This window comes from Vulpes lagopus, chromosome 1 (genome assembly GCF_018345385.1).
Source record: "Vulpes lagopus strain Blue_001 chromosome 1, ASM1834538v1, whole genome shotgun sequence".
Taxonomy (NCBI): domain Eukaryota; kingdom Metazoa; phylum Chordata; class Mammalia; order Carnivora; family Canidae; genus Vulpes; species Vulpes lagopus.
In genome coordinates, this window is record NC_054824.1 from 5,785,100 (window position 1) to 5,804,621 (window position 19,522).

The following is a 19,522-nucleotide window of genomic DNA, read 5'->3' on the forward strand; positions in this document are numbered from 1 at the left end:
AGGAGGTTGATGAGGGGAGCGGTGGGTAAAAAGTATGAAATGGCATTCAGGGCTCAGATGAGTTTGGAGACCATGCATGTGTAGGCCCAAGCATCCCTACAAGTGTGTGTGTGGGAGCATAGAAAGCTGAGAGTGTGCAGAGGACAGTTTTTTATTAGCTTGTGTATCCTCCACTTTACCAGGGAAATGTGTTGGTTGGAATCTCAAGGCTATAATCTTTTGCCTTAAAATTATCTGTCAGGGACAACTCACAGGCAGAAAATATTTGTTAACCACATATCTGATAAGAGCCCAGGATCCTGAATATATGAAGAACTCTTATAACTCAACAATATAAGGACAAATAATCCAGTTTAAAAACGGGCAAAGGATTTAGATAGATATTTCTTTAAAGAATATGTGCAAATGGCCAAGAAGCACATATAAAAATGCTCAACATCATCAGTCATGAAGGAAGTGCACATCAAAACCACAGTGAGATACCCCTGCACACTCATGAGGATGGCCGTAATCAGAAAGACAGACAATAACGGACACGTGTCGTCAAGGATGTGGAGAAATTCGTCCATTGTGGGTGAGATTGTAAAAATGGGGAGCCACTTTGGAAAGCAGTTTGGCAGTTCCTCCAAATGTTAAACATAGGGTTATCGTAGGTGCCGGCAATTCCGCTCCTGGCTACATACCCAAGAGAACCGAACACAAAATTTTGCTCACAAAATGTTCACGGCAGCATTATTCCCCATAGCTGGGAAGCAGAGGCGATCCAAATGGCTTTCAACTGATGGATAGATAAACAAATGTGGTATAGCCACCCAGTGGAGTGTTATTTAGACCCAGAAAGGAATGAAGTACCGATACACACTGCATCACAGACGAATCTTACAGACACAATGCTAAGTAAAGGAAGCCAGACACCACAGGCCATATATTGTGCCACTCTGTTAATATAAAATGTCCAGAGTAAGCAACTCCCTGGAGACAGACAGTAGGTTAGTGGAAGTCAGGAGCTGGAGGGAGGGGGTGCGCACAAAAGGCGGGATGACAGCTCCTGCGAGCAGTTTCTTTTTGGAGTGATGAAAAATATCCTGGAATTAGTCATGAGGGCTGCACGACTTGGTGAATACACTGAAAGCCCCTGCACCGTATACTTGCAAAGGCCGGACTCTGTGGTTTGTGAATGATATCTCAATTTTTAAAAAATCTGTCAGGATTATAATTTGTTTGTTTGCTTTTTAGGCAAATAAATGCCCCTCCCAATTATGAAAATGCAGAGCAAGCAAGCCCCGTATTCTAGGAGCAGAATGTAGCAAGCCCTCTGTTTTTATTTTTTTATTCTTTACTTTTATCTGCTTATTTTTCATTTGTTTTTATTGAAGTTCAATTTGCCAGCGTGACACCAGTGTAACACCCAGTGCTCATCCCATCAAGTGCCCTCCTCAGGGCCCCTCACCCAGTTACCCCAATCCCCCACCCACCTGTTTTTAAAGAGGCTTGGCAAGACCTTCTCTACCCGTGTGGGCAGAGCCAGCCCTACAGGGAAGATGGTCCAACAGGTCAGACAGCAGAAGTCTGGGAGCAAAAGGACAAACCCTCCTTTCCCTCAGCAGTCCTGGGTTAGGAGGCCCTCTGGGGATCGCCCAGGGTGATCATGTACGTATATTAGTGGCTTGGGTGGGGGCCTCTCCACCGAAAGACTGGCCTCTTGAAGAAGTCATGTGTCCACTCACTATTTCCCCAAATAGATGAATGAACAGCAGGAACCAGTACATAAGCTATGAGATACGTAGGCAACACTCAACTTCTGTGAATTGAGTGGGTGTTCGAACTGTTATAACCATTACCTTGCTTGTTCCACTGTGTGATTCTTATTTTTCAGGAAAGGAAGACGCCTTGTCTTGTGGTCCACAAGCGCTGGCATATTTTTCTTTGGCATAGCAGCGGCGTTCTCGTTTGATTATTACAGCTTCATGATCGCACGCTTTCTTCTTGCCATGGTGAGTTGTGTGTGTGCTTTTCAAAGACCTCATTAATTCGGCTGCAGTGTTTTCACGTCGAGCCCGACTGTCTTAGTTTGGGTCCTTTGGCATGTGGTGAGAGCGATCAAGGACTAATCTTTGTTCATTCCACTGAGAAGTCTTTTTTGTGGGATAGTGGCGCCCTGTGTTTACAGTGAAGCTCATTAAAATGAAAAATGGTTGCTTACGAGGCAGAGACCTTTTGTTTGACCCCATGCCTGGCACATGATCCGCATTCCCCAATTACTGAGGCGTCATTTCATTTCTGAGCAATTACAGTGGCCTAGTCAGACCCTGTATGCACGAGCCCAACAGACGCTTAAGGTGTGTTGTTAAGAGAGTCGTCTGTGTAGTGTGCAGCAGGGAAGAGAACAAGAAGGCATCAGGCTTTTCTGTTATGAGGAACAGGGACATGTAGGGAAAGGGCATGGGTTTGAGTACCAGCTTTGCCATATTTTGGCTTTTTAGTTGTGTGGCCTTGGGCAAACAGGTGGTCCTCTTTGAGCCTTAGTTTCTAAGCTGTAAACTGCAGAAAATACTACATGCTTCACCGGGTTTTTATCAGGACCCAGGGAAATTACAGTTAGTATTCACGGTAGGGCACCTGACGTGACATTGGCGGTCCTTCTGGTGGGGACTGTCATCAGAAGTGGACCAGCCAGGGAGGAAGTGTCCCCACACTCAGTGAGGCTTTCAGACAGGCTCCAGACTGCCAGAGGCCAGCCGCAGTGAATCTGTTTGGAGGTCACTGGTCAAGGGTAGTGGCGTGAGGTTTCTGTCTGTGGGAGGAGCTTGTGACCTAGCTGAACGGGCGGGCATGTGTCCCCTCTCACCAGGATGTATGAGCCAAGATTCCAGGGAGAAGCCAAGGACTGCGAGCTCAGAGGGTGTCCCAGCACTCACAGGCTGGACAGGGTTCCTAGGCAGCCACGCAAATGGCCAAGGATAGGGATGATGCATAAAAAGAAAAAAAAATTAGGAGAATTAGGAGGTGCAGGACCTTAAGAAAAAAAGTAATTATCTATATTTAGAAATGTAAAGAGTTTTTAAATACAAAAGATAACAAGCGGCAGTCTGTCTCCACTGAGGATGGAATAAGAGGAAATGGCTCTGTGACTGCAGAGTGAGATTTGATGAGACCCTTGGTGGGAATGATGGTTCACCAGAGGCACAGGTACGGAGAGGGTGCAAAGACTTAAGAGGATAAATTCTGAAAATACCTGTTTCGGTCTTGCAAATACCATGTGTTTATTTTCAGACCTGAGAAAATGAGACGGCCACTCATTGAACACATTTGTCAATGTAGCTTAATTGTCTGTGGCTCTTGTCTTTGATTTTCCTGAGAAATGTGGCTGCGGTTGAACTCTGAGTAGGGAAGATGCAGGCCGGCTCATTTGCTCAACACATTTATTGATCTGCCCGCAGATGTTATGCTAAGTAAACCAGACCGGACTGTTTCAGTGACCCTACAGTGTAGTGGGAAAGTCAAAACACTGATGGGCCATCCTCAAAAATACAATGTTGATAGTGGAGGTGTGACAGTGGGAGCGGGGAGCGAGCGGGTCTTAAGTTGGGAGGTTGGGGAGTCTGGAGAGTCAGGGGCCTTTTAGTCCTGAGGGGTAGGTAAGACAAGAACATTCCAGGCAGAGGCAGCAAGTAAGATGAGAAGGAATTGGAGGTCTGGGTGTCTGGAGACTAGAGAGGAGGTGAAATAACCTTGCTGAGGCTGATGGGGAGAGGGATGACCAACCGGGGCCTTGGAGGGTGATCACGAGTTTCCTTGATTTCCTCGAGGCAATGGGAATCTCCTGCAGGGGTTCAGGTGGGCCCACGTGGCTGTTCCAGCTGCCGTGGGGCGTGGGGCAGAGGGCTCAGGGTAGATGTGAAGAGCAGGGCGTTATCAGTAGAAGTGACGGGTGTGAATGGATCCAGGGAGTGTTTTGGAATTATATAGTTGGGTTAATCCTTTGCTCAAAAGGATTATTTGAACCCAGTGACAGAAGTAACCTAGAGGGAGTAGGAGTGGATTCAGAACGCACCTGGAAAAAAACCTGCCAGGGACTGATGTCACTGCTTAACTTAATGGGGGAAATTTGTGGTATTTGATGGCTGTCACCATCCTTGTGTACTGTAAGAGCAGCGAACATTCATCAAACAACCAGATTCTTGGGTGTGGGAGTTCTCCTTATCAGGGTTCATTTTCTGAGTCTTGCAATTACAAGGCCATATGGAGAAATGAAAGGCGTTGTCACAAAAGTATCGGGCTGAACATTAGCGCAGTAGGCCCCACCCCGCACAGCCCTGCTTACCACTAGCGTCATCCTCTCTGTCACAGGAAATTGCTGGTAGGCCAGCTTCTTTCTGACTTTCTGATGCGAGGTGAAATTGCAGGCCTTACAAAAGATGTTTGACTATAAAAGGTCTTTGAAAGCAATGGGGAAAACTAAATCCTACCCAAATCCCTTGGCCAACTGGGATGTGGCAAAGGTAGACCAGTTAACTTTTGAAGAAATTAACATCCACAAGGATAATGACGTGATGAGCCTCCAGGAAAGTGTGATTTGAATATCAAAGGATTAAGAGAGGCCTTTGGCTCTTGAATAATTTTGCAAAAATTAACTTTATGATGTGTGTTATAAAAGTCAAATGTGAAATAATCTTATAGGAAAAATACTAATCCTTTCATCATCCCCCCCCCTACACACACACCAAAACCCATTATTTGATTCATTCTTTGTTTATTCCAAGAATGATCACATATTGCTATTAAATTTTGTTAAAGATAGGCTTATTTTCAAAATCAAGTTGATTTTCCCCAATTCAAAAAATTGTGGTAAAATACACATAAAATTTACCATCTTAACCATTTTTAAGTCTACCTTTCAGTGATATTAAGTACATTCATATTGTTGTGCAACTATAACCAGCATCCATCTCCAGAACTCTTTTCATTTTGCAAAACTGAAACTCTATACACACTAAAAAGCAACCCTCCTTTCCTCTTCCCCCAGCCCCTGGCCACCACATTCTACATCCTATCTCTATGATTTCAGCTACACTATGTACCTCATATAAGTGGAATCATACAGTATTTTATCTTTTTGTTATGGGCTTATTTCACTTCGAGTACTGGCCTTAAAGCGCATGCATGTTGTAGCATGTGTCAGACTTTCCTTCCTTTTTAAGGCTGAATAATATTCCATTGTATGTGTAGACCACTCCTCTATCCATCTGTGCATGGATGCTTGTGTTGCTTCTGCATTTTAGCCATTGTGAATAATGCTGTTACACACATGGGTGTACAAATATTTCTTTGAGATCTCACTTTCAGTTATTTCGGGTCTATATCCAAAGTGGGACTGCTGGATCATATGGGAATTCTATTTTTAGTTTTCTGGGGAAATCCCCGTGTGGTTTCCCATAGCACCTGTACCATTTTATATTCCCACCAATAGTGCTCAAAGGTTCCAGTTTCTCCATATCTCGGTCAACGTTTGTTATCTTCTGTTGTTGTTTTTTTTAATAGTAACTATCCTAATGGCCATGAGGTGGTATCTCATCGTGGCTTTGATTTGCGTTTCCCTAATGGTTAGGAATGTTGAGCATCCTTTCATTGGTTATTGGCCATTCGTATATCTTTTTGGAAAAATCCAAATCCTTCGCTTATTTTGAATTGGATTGTTTGTTTTATTGTTGAATTTTAGGAGTCTTCAGTCTATCCTGCATATTAATTTCTTAACAGATATATGATTTGTAAATATCTCATTCCATAGGCTGCCTTTTCACTCTGTTGGTGGTGTCCCTTGATGCGCAGACGTTTCTAATTTTCATGAAGCCCAATTTATTTTCTCTTTTGTTGCCTGTTAAAATAAAGTTTCAATCAAATCTTTTTCTTCCCACTAGTTACCATAATTTTTGGTTCCCATTTAACAATTTAGGACTTAATGATAAGGACCTCTTATATGTAGATAAATTTGCATGCATGTTTATATTTATGTTAAGTGAGAAATAAATTCACAGTATAGAGGAATACTTATGATCCTCTATAAGAAAAGGCAGTGTCCAACATATATCATTCATATCCTCTCGTTTATATCATACATAACCTCTCAAGTGTGAGCCATTTGGGGTGGCGAGGGTGGAGGGAGGATGAAAAGAACCATTGAAAGAAGAAGGATGGATTGGAATCAACATGATTTTATCAATGTGGTATGGGTTTCAGAAAACAATTGTCGTCATTTTCTTTCTTGCCTGTGTGTGATATGCAGAGAGATCAGACCCCTTAGCAGTTATAAATGTGACCTTAAATCTGGACCACCCTCCCTGCTTTGTTTTTCAGTCTGGAAGTGGCTATCTCGTGGTGGTGTTTGTCTATGTGACGGAATTTATTGGCATGAAGGCTCGGACGTGGGCATGCATCCAGATGCATTCCTTTTTTGCAATTGGAACAATGGTGGTGGCTTTGACAGGCTACTTTGTCAGGACCTGGTGGATCTATCAGATAGTCCTCTCCACAGTGACTATCCCCTTTGTCCTGTGCTGTTGGATACTCCCAGAGACACCTTTTTGGCTTCTCTCAGAGGGAAGATATGAAGAAGCGCAAAAAGTAGTTGATACGATTGCCAAGTGGAATAGGGCCAGCTCCTGTAAACTGTCAGAACTTTTGTCACTGGATCTAAATGATCCTGTTGGTAATGAACCCCTTGAAGTTAAGAAGCACAACCTATTAGATCTGTTTTGTGACTGGAATGTTGGAACGAGGACACTTACTGTTTGGCTGATTTGGTTCACGGGGTGTTTGGGATTCTACTTCTTCTCCTTGAATTCTGTTAATTTAGGAGGCAATGAATATTTAAACCTCTTCCTCATGGGTAAGTAGTTAAATATATTTAAGTGTAGCAATGAACTGATGTTTCTACCATGTTTTTAGTGTGCTTTTATTGTCTTTTCTCTACCAGGAACAATACTGCCCACTGTATTATTATGGCCTCTTTTAGTGTTATTAGACTGGAATGCCAGGTATATATATATATATATATTTTTTTTTTTTAAACAATGCAGTCAGAAGAATTTAGTCCCTCTTTCCTTTTCTGCCTCTGCTCCTTGCTTGCTTCCTTCCTATAAGCCCACCCCCATCTCAGAACTCTCTTTGAGAGGTGACGTCTTTAATATCTGGCTTGTGCTCTTTTATATCTTTCGACACATTTCCATACATTTGTGCAGATCAAGAGATCATTCCTTACCTGTTGTTCTTCGTAGGTGGTTTTCCTTTTAAGATTTAATGTGTCTTGGAGATCTTCTGGTATCTTTCTACCTTCAAAAGTGCTGAATTTAGAAATTTCAGTGAAGAAAATCACTTAAATACATGCAACTCTAATTTCGTTGTCATGCTTCTTCCATTCTAGTAGCAGGTTAAAATGGCTCAAGAGATTGCTGTGACGTCTTGAGGCATGACTCCGAGGGCCGTCCAAATTCACACCCAACATGAGAGGAATATTAGAAATCTGTATTTGTCCATCTAGTTGCAACTCCTGGCTATTTTCACAAAGGCTGCCTGCACTTGCTATTATCCTCAGAAAATCTTGCTTTTACATTTTTACACATAGATATCATCCCTTCTCATTGGAGTGCTCCGATGACACATCTGTTTTTGTTCATGATAGCTCAGCAGGAATTATGAGAGAAGTCATTTTAAGGGGGAAAAACCCACCTTTATTCTCTTGGGCAAACCAGCAAGTTTGCAGACTGAGTCCGTCTTGGCTTCAAACATTCTGTATGTCAGTTTGAGAAATGATGCAGCGTTCCTAGAACAGAGCAGCAAGTGGCGGGAGGACCCAGTGGGGTGCGGTGTGACACAGGGAAGCTTCGGGAAGCTGGAGCTTTAGATCTTTATGATACAGTTTCCTAGTTTTAATGGACATATGCATTCTCAAGAAACTGGGACATCTCATAAGTATAACAATGTTTCTAAGATGGAGTCTTCTCCAGGCCAGTGAAAGGAAGAGGGACCAGCTCTCGGAGGTGGCTCAGGATGTTAATCTTTGCCTTGGCCTGGGCCACTTTTATTTTTTTTGAGCAGCAGCAGCTGAGTTTGATTTCTGATGTACTACTGAGAACGTTCCCTCGGAGTATATGTATCTACCCGATGATGTGTTCCGAAGCTGGGGGAGACATAGACTCGGGCCTGCCTCTCCAGGGGCTTGCAACGTCCTGCAGTTGCGTGGACAAGGGCACGTCACTCCTGAGCGGCAGTGGTGGGTTGCATCTGAGGTTAGGCAAGGAGCAGAGGGAGGGAAGAACTTGAAGACTGAATTACGTGCACGATCTAGGCTGCTGAAGAATGGCAGCTTCCTGAAGGAGACCGTTGGACTTGCTCGCTTGGGCACAGGATCTTCGTGCTTGCTTCCTATTTCATTCTGGCTGGTAGATAGACATAGAACTTTCTGGCTCTGGATCTCAGATTCAAAAACTTTGGTTTTTCAAGAGAAGAGCTTTTAAGATGCAGCTCTTTACTTTTGTGGTGGGGCAGTAAAAAGAGGCCCAAGGAAGTTTCCGTCCTGTAGGGGACTTGTGTTAGATTTAAAAATATATGTATTTTATTTATTTATTCATGAGAGACACAGAGGGAGAGGCAGAGACACAGGCAGAGGGAGAAGCAGGCTCCCTGCAATGAGTCTGATGAGGGACTCGATCCTCGATCCCAGGTCACACCCTGAGCCAAAGGCAGACGCTCAACCACTGAGCCACCCTGGTGCCCCTCATGTTAGATTTTTAAATGTTTACTTTTATTTATTTGTTTTTTTAAGATTTTATTTATTTATTCATGAGAGACACACAGAGAGAGGCAGACATGGGCAGAGGGAGAAGCAGGCTCCATGCAGGGAGCCCGATGTGGGACTCGATCCTGGCACCCCAGGATCCCGCCCTGAGCTGAAGGCAAGCTCTCAACCACTGGGCCCCCCAGGAGTCCCAGATGTTTACTTTTAGATTTAAAATCCATCACGCGGGATCCCTGGGTGGCGCAGCGGTTTGGCGCCTGCCTTTGGCCCAGGGCGCGATCCTGGAGACCCGGGATTGAATCCCATGTCGGGCTCCTGGTGCATGGAGCCTGCTTCTCCCTCTGCCTCTGTCTCTGCCTCTCTCTCTCTCTCTCTCTCTCTCTCTCTCTCTGTGACTATCATAAATAAATAAAAAATAAAATAAAATAAATAAAATAAAATCCATCATGCCTTATCATTAGTTTGTCTACCTAGCCCACACGAATTTTCTACTTTAGTTCCTAAACTTTGAAATCACTCATCTAGAATTTTCCCTAGTTCTATCAAGCGTGAGAAATCAAAGGTCAGAAATTATCCACTGGTCGTCTGTGAATTTACTGATGTATTCATCTGACATGCCTGTCCTCTGGGCCCCCTGTGCGTGTCCTGGGCCGCTTCCAGCCTGGTGGGGGGCAAGGTTCCTAGGGCGGTGATGAGTGCCAGGCGGATTGCGGGACTGTGTACTTCACGGGACACATCCTCCTCCCTACAGGGAGTTTAAAAAGGGGCAGAGCTTGCAGGGCAGTCGTTGGATAGCTCTGAGGGGCTCCTGGGAGTGGGGAGAGGGCTGATCATCCCTTTTGGGTGGTGGGTTAGAAGGCGATGTCCTGTCGCGCAGTTGGTTGCCGTGGCTTATCGAGGGCCCTTTCGCTCATTGACAGGTGCAGTGGAAATTCCTGCTTACATCTTCATGTGCCTGGGGATAGACCGTATAGGGAGAAGAAGCATTCTGGCCTTCGCCCTTATCTCAGGTGCACTGTTCTGTGGTGTGGTTATGGTGATCCCCAAGGTGAGTTATTTTTATGTCTAATTTAGGGCGTGGTCAGTTACACTAGGACAGCAGATATGAAGATCAATTCAGACATACAGAGTATATACATAATATTTTTAAATGTGTTCTTTTAAAAACCATCCTTTCTCTGTTGTGTAAGTATTATATGTTCATGGTAAAAAGATTAAGGAAAAAAAAATGTTAAGAAAAAAAAAAAGCACCCGTAATCTCACTTCCCAGAGATGGCCACTGTTGTATTTTGTAAACACAGAGGTCCCAAAGGAGGACAGTTGATCACCTCTTCCAGTGATTATTGTAATCTTAAACGTTCATTCATTCAACAAATATGTATCCAGCATCTGTCAGGTGGCAGGTGTCGTTCTAGGTGCTGAAGACTCACAGTGAATCTAGTTTCTACAAGTATGAAGAAAACCAGAACAGGATAAGCGATGGAGAATGCATGTGTGCGTGTGTGTGTGTGTGACACGTGTGTTTGCTTTATCCAGGGTGATGGAGGATGGTGTGCCTCGCAGAGAAGGTGACAGTGGATTAGAAACCTGAAAGAGGGAGGGAGCCATAGAGACATCTGAAGGACGTAATGAGTTCTGTCTTCAGGACTGTTTCAATTTAAATAGTCTTGTCTTTCATTGCAGTAGATGAGTAGTTTCCAATTTCTGGTATGCCTAAATCCCTCAAGGAACTTGTTCTTAAGAATGCAGTTTCCCACTGAGAAACGATGCCATAAACTACTGAAAGCACCCTCCCATTCCTATATTTGGGCAAACACCATCCCCTAGAATAACTCTTGCATCCAGTAAGTGCTTCTCCACACCCGCCCCCCCAAATGTTATCAGAACCTGTGTTTTTCATTCTTGATTTGGAAAATGTGGTCATGGTAACTACACTTTAAAATACTTTCTATAATTTTCTCTAGGATTATGTGATTGTTCAGCAATAGTATCTCAACATTTAGAGCCAAGGCATTTAAGATTTTATATGTTGTTTGAAATTTACTTTAAGTTAACCAGTGACTTCTTTTTATAGTACCATTTCACTTAATTCTCAAGGTTGGTGAATCAAATGTTTTATGTCACTGAAATTTCCAGAGGATTGATATACAACTATATGCAGGCAGTAAAACTACTCAGGACCGGGAGGTTGCTGCCAATTTGAGGGAACTTCATCCACACCTTTTTGTTTGTTTGTTTGTTTTAAGTGGTTTACAGGTATACTAGTTGAGCTGATGGCAGCTGCCTTTGAATTTGTGAAGATTTAGGGGAACCCCAGAACCCTCAAGTTCTATAATGGTTAAGCCCCTGTGATAATAGGGAAGACAGGAAAGTAGCTGATGGGGATTTCTAGAAATAGGGCGCCAACACTTAACCCCAAATTTCTTCCTTCTAATAAAAGTTTCTCCCCAAATGTCAGTATCAACACGTGTCCATGTTTTTTTTAAGTTACATTCATTCCTTCAACAAATCCCGTCTACAAGAGATACTGTCAACAAATTCATCCCACAAACACACAGTAATTAGGGTGTAGGGTAACAAGGTGACATTAGTTGCTTTATTAGAGGCATCGTCAAATGCCAGTGACTTCACATCACAGGTATTTATTTCTTGCTCATAGAAGGTTTGATGAGGGTCTACCTGGTTGGTGGTGGCAGGAGTGGTGAGGGGGTGTTTGGCTCCACGGAGTCATTTGGGGATTCAGGTTGACAGAGGCTCTGCCAACCTCAACACATGAACCCCAGGTCACCTGGATCTCCATGTCCGGCTGGCAGACAGGAGATGAGAGCGAAAAGGTGGAATGTGGGAAGTCTTTGGGAGTCCCAGCGGGAAGTAGAGGACATTAAGGGCAGCAGGAATGGAGTGGGAGAAATTTCACTGTTGAGAAATGCTTCCAGCAAAAGAAAAAAAGAAAAGAATCTCTTTTAATGGTTCAGTTATCACTTTCAGATTATTTTCTGAAGATAATTTATAAAACTAGAGGATTACTGTCACAAAGGAGCACAATTTGTTTCTATGGCTCTTTGAATCACTCTGCTTGGATCAATTCCAGAAGGAGTGGGTCAATTGCTAGTGCAACTGGTACCCTCTGGGCGTGTCTCATTCCATCGCAATCTCTGGAAATGGCTTTTCTAATTTGGTAATTTGAAATCTCCAAGGCTGGGGGGAGGCACAATTAAATTAATCTCTTAATTTTATGAAGATGGAAAGCTTTTACAGACCAGGAGTAGAGATTACAAAGTAAGTTCAAACAGAGAATTAATAGTTTTCACTCTTCTGAAAAAGAGTGATAATTCTAATTATTGGATAATTAGAACATTTAAAATAATTTTTGAGATTTTATGTATTTCTTTTAAAGATATTAGTTATGATGGTCTATTTTGCTAATATATGTTTTTTCAGGATTACTTTATTTGGACTGTGGTGGTGACCATGGCTGGAAAATTTGCCATAGGGGCGTCGTTTGGCCTCATTTACCTTTATACAGCAGAGCTGTATCCAACCAGGGTAAGGTAAGAGTTACTCATTTTTCTCTTGTTTTCGTGTTAACTTGAGTGTCGTTTCATTATATTTGACCTTTGAGTATAAATGCTTGCTTTCTCTCCAGTGGTTACTGGGGCTCCGGAGATATGGGAAAGTTCCATGATGATGCTAATTCCGAATCTGAGGCTTTGTCTACACCTCATTAGCAAGGATATTAAAGAAATTGTGGTGAAATCACACTCTGTTATTCTAAAACCATTTTAAGTCTCAAATACTATTGCCTTACCCTGACTCTCCGTGGGACTCAAGGCTAATTTTCCCAGGATGTGTCTCTTGGTGTTCTGATGTCAGTTGTCTTAATTTTTAGGGCTGCCATAACGGAACACCAAAAGGTCGGGTGGCTGAAACAACAGAAGTCTATTTTCTCACGTATCTGGAGGCCAGAGGTCCAAGGTGTTAGGCAGATTTAGTTTCTCCTGGGGTGGGGCCTCTCTCCTTGGCTTACTAAGAGATACTTATTCACATGAAAAGCACGTTCTTTCCTTCTTACTAGACATTCTATAAAGTTTCCTTAAATGGCTTTTAAAGAAAAGCTCAAGAAGATACCACTTGACTTTAAAAAATTGAAACAGAACGTTCCACAGATATAATAAATCTTTCATTCTCCCCGATTCCCATCCATCCCCCTACCCCAAACAAATTCCTGCTCTAGAAGACGGATGTTATCCTCAATGTGAGACTTAATGAATATGCATAAGGCGCTCATCTGCATAGCAAAGGAAGAATGGTTGATCTTCTTTTCTTTTCTTCTTCTTCTTCTTTTTTTTTTTCTGGTCCTGATTTGTCTTGAATGACCTGTATGCTCATATACTCCCCTGTTGCACACAACGCGGATCTAAATCACACGCAGTTCTTGGAACATTAGTGTAAAATTTATTTTCGACCCTGGGGCCGAGCTTAGGGTTATTGTATTGATTCTCTGGGAGTGTGGACAAGGGCCCTGCAGCCCGCGCTTCGGTGCTGTGCTCAGCTTCACCTCTGGCCACTGTCTTTTTTCCTTTCTTTCTTTCTTTTATTTTTTACATTTGTTTTTATTGGAGTTTGATTTGCCACCATATAATATCACACCCAGGGCTCACCCCATCACCTGCCCCCCCAGGGCCCAACCCCCCGGTCCCCCATCCCCCTGTCCACCTCCCATCCACTACCCTCTGTCTGTTTCCCAGAGTTGGGGTCTCTCATGGTTTGTCCCCAGCTCTTACTTTCCCCACTCGGTCCCCCCTCTTCCCTTATGATCCCTTTCACTGTCCCTTACACTCCCCGCATGGTGGGGCCCTAGGATGCCCGGCCTCCCCCCACTGACCGATGTCGCTGGGCATCATCCCTCCAGCTCCATCCACCGCGTGGAGCTGGCGACAGCCGAGCGGTACCCAGTGGTCTGCACCCTAACACGCCTCCTGTTTGCAGGTCGCTGGCCGTGGGGAGCGGCAGCATGGTGAGCCGCATGGGGAGCATCGTGGCCCCGTTCTGCGTGTACCTCTCCAGCGTTTGGACCTTCCTGCCACAGGTGCCTGCGAGGTCCCAGCCCCCGACGCGGCAGGGAGGCAGTGCAGCCAACTGCCATCTCTACCCGGACCTGTTAGAAGCCAATTTAGGGTTCAGTGGTGGCGGTTTACAGAAACCTTACTAACCGCTCCCCGGTGGGGAAGGAGAGCGGGATTGCTGTTTTATGTTGGGCGGTCACCTTCTGCCCCCGGTGAGCCCTTCATTGCGGTCGTGGCCGCTGTGGAAGGACCCTCTCCTGCCCCCCCAAGTCTCTGGAAGCTGCCTAGGGAGAGCCCTGCTCTCTCTCCAGCCTCCCAGGCCTCTGCCCCACTCACCTGGGCCCCCCACCTGGCCTCAACTCTGGGTTCCCACGGCCTACCTGCTTGGAGGGTCCTGTGGTGCCTCCCCTAGAGGTGCCTGGTTTTCAGCTTACCTGAAACACGACAGACTCTTCATGGGTGATGCTTCTGGTGAGAGGAAGATGGGAGGCAGGTGGGCTGGGGGCTTGGGGTGGCCTGGAGCGCTCTGCGACAGAAGGGAATGCAGGGGAATCCGCTCCTCCTCCACCCTGCCCCCAGAGCCCCAGCCCCCTTGCCCCAAGACAACCTCTGTCAGCAGGTCTCGTGTATATTTGCAGAAATACTCTGTGAATATGCTTCCTTCGGATGCAACAGATGTTGCTTGTTGTTTTCCGTGAGTAAAAAAATAAATTATAGAATTTCTCATTAAAGTTATTTCTGGGTGTCAAGCTGCCTAGGGAGCCGGTATTTTCATTCGGAGGAATGGAAATGCTAATCTGGAAGATAAGTTTGTATTTTCTCTTTCAAAAAGAAGTGCATGAAAATTACTCATTCTGATGCTTTTATTATCAGCCGTTGTTTCCTAGTAATCTAAAAAACAAGTGGACACTAACTCACATTGTATTCATCGGTTGGTTTGGCGAAGATTTATTGAGCGTTGATTGTTGAACTAACCTCCTCGTTAGGTGCTATGGAGCAGAGATGAAAGAGGCAGCCTCTGTCCTGAGAGAGTCCGTCCGTCCTCCAGTGTGGTGGGGAAGGAGAAGAGCCCCGAGCTAAGGGCGGGGTACGGGGAGGGCCAGGGCTCTGGGTTATAGGTGAGGACTCCCAACACAGCCCAAGGCCAGAAGGGAGGCTGCCTGGAGGAGGGGGCCTCCAGTCTACGTCTGGAAGGGCCAATAAGAGTCAGCCAGAGGAGGAAAAAGAGAGAAGGGAGTTCTAGGCAAGGGAATTAAAGGCTTAAAGGGAAAAAGGAATATGGCCAGTTTGGGTTTGGGGTCAAGCCTATCGCCAACACCAGGGTGGGTTATGGGAGTCAGGAGATAATCCAGAAAAACAGGCAGGGATGTCAAAGGAGGTCAGAGGGAAGGGCATTCGTACTCAGGGTGACTCAGAGACGGCAGAAGTCACGTCCACGCCCCTGGTGAGCTGCTGGGTGTGCGGGACTGGGGCGGTGGGGGAGGCCTAAGCCGTCGTCGGTGGCTGGAGGGAACATGTCAATGGCTCATCAGCGTGAGGCACCTGCAGGATGGCCAGGGGAGGCGTCTGGGAGGCAGATGCCTGGGGCCCGGGGCAGCTGGAGGAACAGGTGGGGGGGGTCAGCCTATGAGGGGGGGCGGTGAGCAGACTCCAGACTCCAGAGCAGGGCCCTAGGAGCAGAGGCTTGTCAGGTGTGATGGAAGGAGGGCCCAGCTCCTCCAGGAGGAGCAGCCAGCCACGTGGGGAGGTGACAGGACCCCGAAGGAGGAGAGGAGGCCGGGAAGGCGGGAGAAGACAGCAGCCAAGAAGGAGCAGGACAGGAAGAGGTCTGCTGGGCTCCGCAGCTGGGAGTCTGCGGCCGGGAAGAGCGGCTTCCGTGGGGGGGGGGGGGAGGGCGAGCGGGCGCAGGGAGGCAGCGGGCGCAGAGCATGGGCTCGGGCTCGAGGGCTGTGGGCCGAGGCCCAGGGCCTCCCCGGCTTCCTGGAATGAGAGAAGCACACTTCTTGGGCCCTTCCCACGGACGGGTACTGTGCAAAGGGACCCCCCTCGAAGGGTCATGGAGTTTAATTCATTCCCCCGTCCTTTGAGGCAGGTGCCACTTATGTGTCCATTTTACAGATGAGGAAACTGAGGAGCAGGAAGTCGCAGTCACCCAAGTTCACCCCGGGGAGCCCAGCAAGCTCCCAGGCGGAGTGGGTTATAAGAGGCTCGAGAACTGTTATTTTTACTGAAGGAAAATCAGTGGTGGAAAGGAAAAGGTCAAAAACCTGTGAGAAGGAGGATGGTCTGTGGATAAAGGGACTCCCCCGCCCCAACCCTGCCCTCCCCCGCCCCAACCCTGCCCTCCCCATTTAGGAGGCAGGGGAGTCTGGAGAGGAGGAAGGGGGGAGTGAGAGGTGGGGACGGAGGGGTGAGGGCTCCCCAGCATGCCTGAGGGGGTGAGGGTAGCCGGCCAGGGTGGCAGGAGACCAGGTCTTCCGCTGGGAGGAGGGAGGTGGAGGGTTATGGGCTTGTGCGCTGCCTGACCGTCCTGACCGCCAAGCCAAGAAGAAACATCCAGTCCTGGTTTGGACCTTCCAGTCATTCTCATTCTTGTTTGGACTTACTCGGTGGGTGTACCTGCTGTGTCTGGAAGGCTCCAGAAGACGCCTCGAAGCGTCCTTTGGAATGTCACTGTAGATGCTGTGACTGCTTCTGGGCTTGCTCAAGTATTCCCAAGAATGAGGTTATCAGCGTTGCACAAAACAAGAAAAGGACCTGTCCCCCCTAGTCCCGCGTGTTACTGATGGGCCTTTGCGTCACGCCACTGTGGCAACCAACGTGTGCTTGGCGTTTCTCCTTCTCAGACGTTGTAGAAGCACCAAGTATGTAGATTTATTGGGAAAACCATGCCTTGATTTATTTTTATGGGCTCTTCCCAGGCGGTGATTTTTTGGCTGGAGGAGTTTAAATTATGTGAGGATGGGACACATTTTTACAGACGGTGTAGAGATTTAGTTCTAGAATCCACCCAGTATCTTCATAAGGATCAACGGAGAAGAGATCTGTGGGCTTTAATTCTTTTTTTTTTAATTAATTTTTATTGGTGTTCAATTTACCAACGTACAGAAAAACACCCAGTGCTCATCCCGTCAAGTGCCCACCTCAGTGCCCATCACCCATTCCCCTCCAACACCCGCCCTCCTCCCCTTCCACCACCCCTAGTTCGTTTCCCCGAGTTAGGAGTCTTTATGTTCTGTCTCCCTTCCTGATATTTCCCAACATTTCTTTTCCCTTCCTTTATATTCCCTTTCACTATTATTTATATTCCCCAAATGAATGAGACCATATAATGTTTGTCCTTCTCCGATTGCCTTATTTCACTCAGCATAATACCCTCCAGTTCCATCCACGTTGAAGCAAATGGTGGGTATTTGTCGTTTCTAATGGCTGAGGAATATTCCATTGTATACATAGACCACAGCTTCTTTATCCATCATCTTTCGATGGACACCGAGGCTCCTTCCACAGTTTGGCTATTGTGGCCATTGCTGCTAGAAACATCGGGGTGCAGGTGTCCCGACGTTTCATTGCATCTGAATCTTTGGGGTAAATTCCCAGCAGTGCAATTGCTGGGTCATAGGGCAGGTCTATTCTTAACTCTTTGAGGAACCTCCACACAGTTTTCCAGAGTGGCTGCACCTGTGGGCTTTAATTCTTAATACAATTTGCATTTTTGAAAATTGAGGTAAGATTGGTATCATGGAATTTGCATTTTTGAAGGCAGACACCATGGTGCTTAATCTAAAAGGTTGCTTTTTTGTGTGTGAAAATTTGGAAAGTAAAGAATTTTTAAGGCAATCACATGGATCCTTACCACCACCACCACCACCACCACCCCCCAAGTAGCAATTAGTTTCCATTTGCCTTTGTTTGGTTCCCCCTAAATTCTGTAGGTTTTGGCTCATTGCAACATTCATTTGTGCATTCACTCATTCATTCATTCATTCACTGAGTGTCATTTATTGAATTTTGATCATGTACCAACTTCAGGGCCAGGGTATGGTTGACCAAGACAGCCTCTGATCATGAAGTCCCAACCCAAGGCAATTGCTGGGTTTGTCTGTAAAGCGCTGGGGTCTGGGAGGTTGGGCAGGGTTTTTTTTTTTTTCTCCACACTGCTCCTAGGACAGTGCTCGCCAGAGTACTAATCTAGGTACTTTCTGGGGTTGACCGGGTCGGTCTCCACCGTGGTCAATGAATGGTGTAATGAGTGCCCATTCTGCTGGCCTGCCAAAGTGACCCATGGTTCCCCCAGGAGGTAACAATGACCACGGTTGCATCAAATTTAATGCTGCTGCCCTCTGACAAAGGTTCAGAAACGATCATTCTCTGAAGGATGTTTCTTTCGCGACGTGTCCCTTATTATTGTTCTTTCAATTCCTTCTAGTTGCTTGTTGCGATTTTGGCCTTCATAAGCGGAGTGCTATCGCTGATGCTTCCAGAAACCATGGGGAAGCCTCTGGCGACGACTTGGGAGGAGGCTGCCAGACAGGATACAGAAAACGAGAGCTCAGGCAAATTATTTCCCACAACCAGTAATACTGCGTTGAAAAACGTAGAAATGATTGACTCGGGGGGTTCGGGTCTTGGTGAATAAATGTGCCGTCCGAGCTGGCGAGCACCGGAGTAAAACATGGTTTACCGTACTGACTTTGTATTAGAGGGATATTCTTCTCATCTCCTGAATGTCATTTGTATGTGTCTTTTTAAAAAAAATTTTTGTAAGAAAGTCTTAACACAATTGTTTTTTGTAAAAGTAAAAAGAAATAAAACCGAGATGAGAATTCTCATTTTTTACACTGCTTTCTTACTGCCATAAAATATTTCTCCCTATTTGTTCTTAGATGTTTTAGGGACTCAACCTGCCCCCCTGCCTCCAGCCATGCAGGGAACATCACATCCTCCCGCCAGAACCAGGGGTTCCTCTGCTCCCTGGGGAAGAGTGGGCGTGGGAGCTTTTGACAAAGCTCCTTGAAGATTCTCTTTCTGCTATTCCTTCTCCTCTTATGAGAATCTTGGCTCTAAATTTAAGTTTTATCTAGAAATGTCCTGGCAGGGCACCTGGGCGGTGTATCAGTCAAGCATCCGACTCTTGGCTTCAGCTCAGGTCGTGATCTCTGGGTCGTGGGATGGAGCCCCACCTTGGGCTCCACGCTCAGCAGGGAGTCTGCTTGGGATTCTCTCTCTCTCCTTTTCAAATAAATAAATCTTAAAAAAAAATGCTCTGTCAAAAAATATTTGTTTTCATGCTTTAACCTTAAAAGCAATAGCTACAGAGAAAGGTATCTTGCTTCCCAGCACCCTGAGGCAAGAGGGCTTCTGAATGAGCAAAGGTGCTCATGTCAGGTCTAGTTAAAGGACACATGCTTGCCAGGGCCCAGGTGTGTTTTCTAGTCCGACATTCTTATCTTTCCTAAATTTGCCCAATTCTCTCCCTAAATCTCCTTCACAGCACAGGGAAGCTGTGGCATTTTAGTGCATTGCAAAGTTTTTGTTCGCAGCTCATCTGTAAGTACCATTTGGATCTGTTACCAAGGTAAAAAAAAAAAAAAAAGCAAAAAAAAAAGTATTAAGTATTTTTGCCTTAAAAAATCTTTTTTTACAGGAAGATTTCACTCTT

At 45.7% G+C, this 19,522-nt stretch overlaps 1 protein-coding gene across 2 annotated transcripts in view; it reads left to right on the forward strand.

Annotated features, from left to right (window-relative positions):
- Positions 1–18,685, forward strand: part of SLC22A16 (solute carrier family 22 member 16) — a 40,884-nt gene extending 22,199 nt beyond the window's left edge. The window contains exons 3-8 of one of the 2 annotated variants that reach the window (XM_041725814.1): positions 1,877–1,994; positions 6,355–6,886; positions 9,715–9,842; positions 12,236–12,345; positions 13,784–13,883; positions 18,290–18,685. In XM_041725814.1, coding sequence (XP_041581748.1) covers positions 1,877–1,994; positions 6,355–6,886; positions 9,715–9,842; positions 12,236–12,345; positions 13,784–13,883; positions 18,290–18,499 — 1,198 coding nt within the window. In that variant the 3' untranslated portion in view covers positions 18,500–18,685. Of the gene's footprint in view, positions 1–1,876; positions 1,995–6,354; positions 6,887–9,714; positions 9,843–12,235; positions 12,346–13,783; positions 16,156–18,289 lie in introns of those variants that run through there. The other variant, XM_041725806.1, reaches the window with a different exon arrangement.
- Positions 18,686–19,522: the final 837 nt, after the last annotated feature.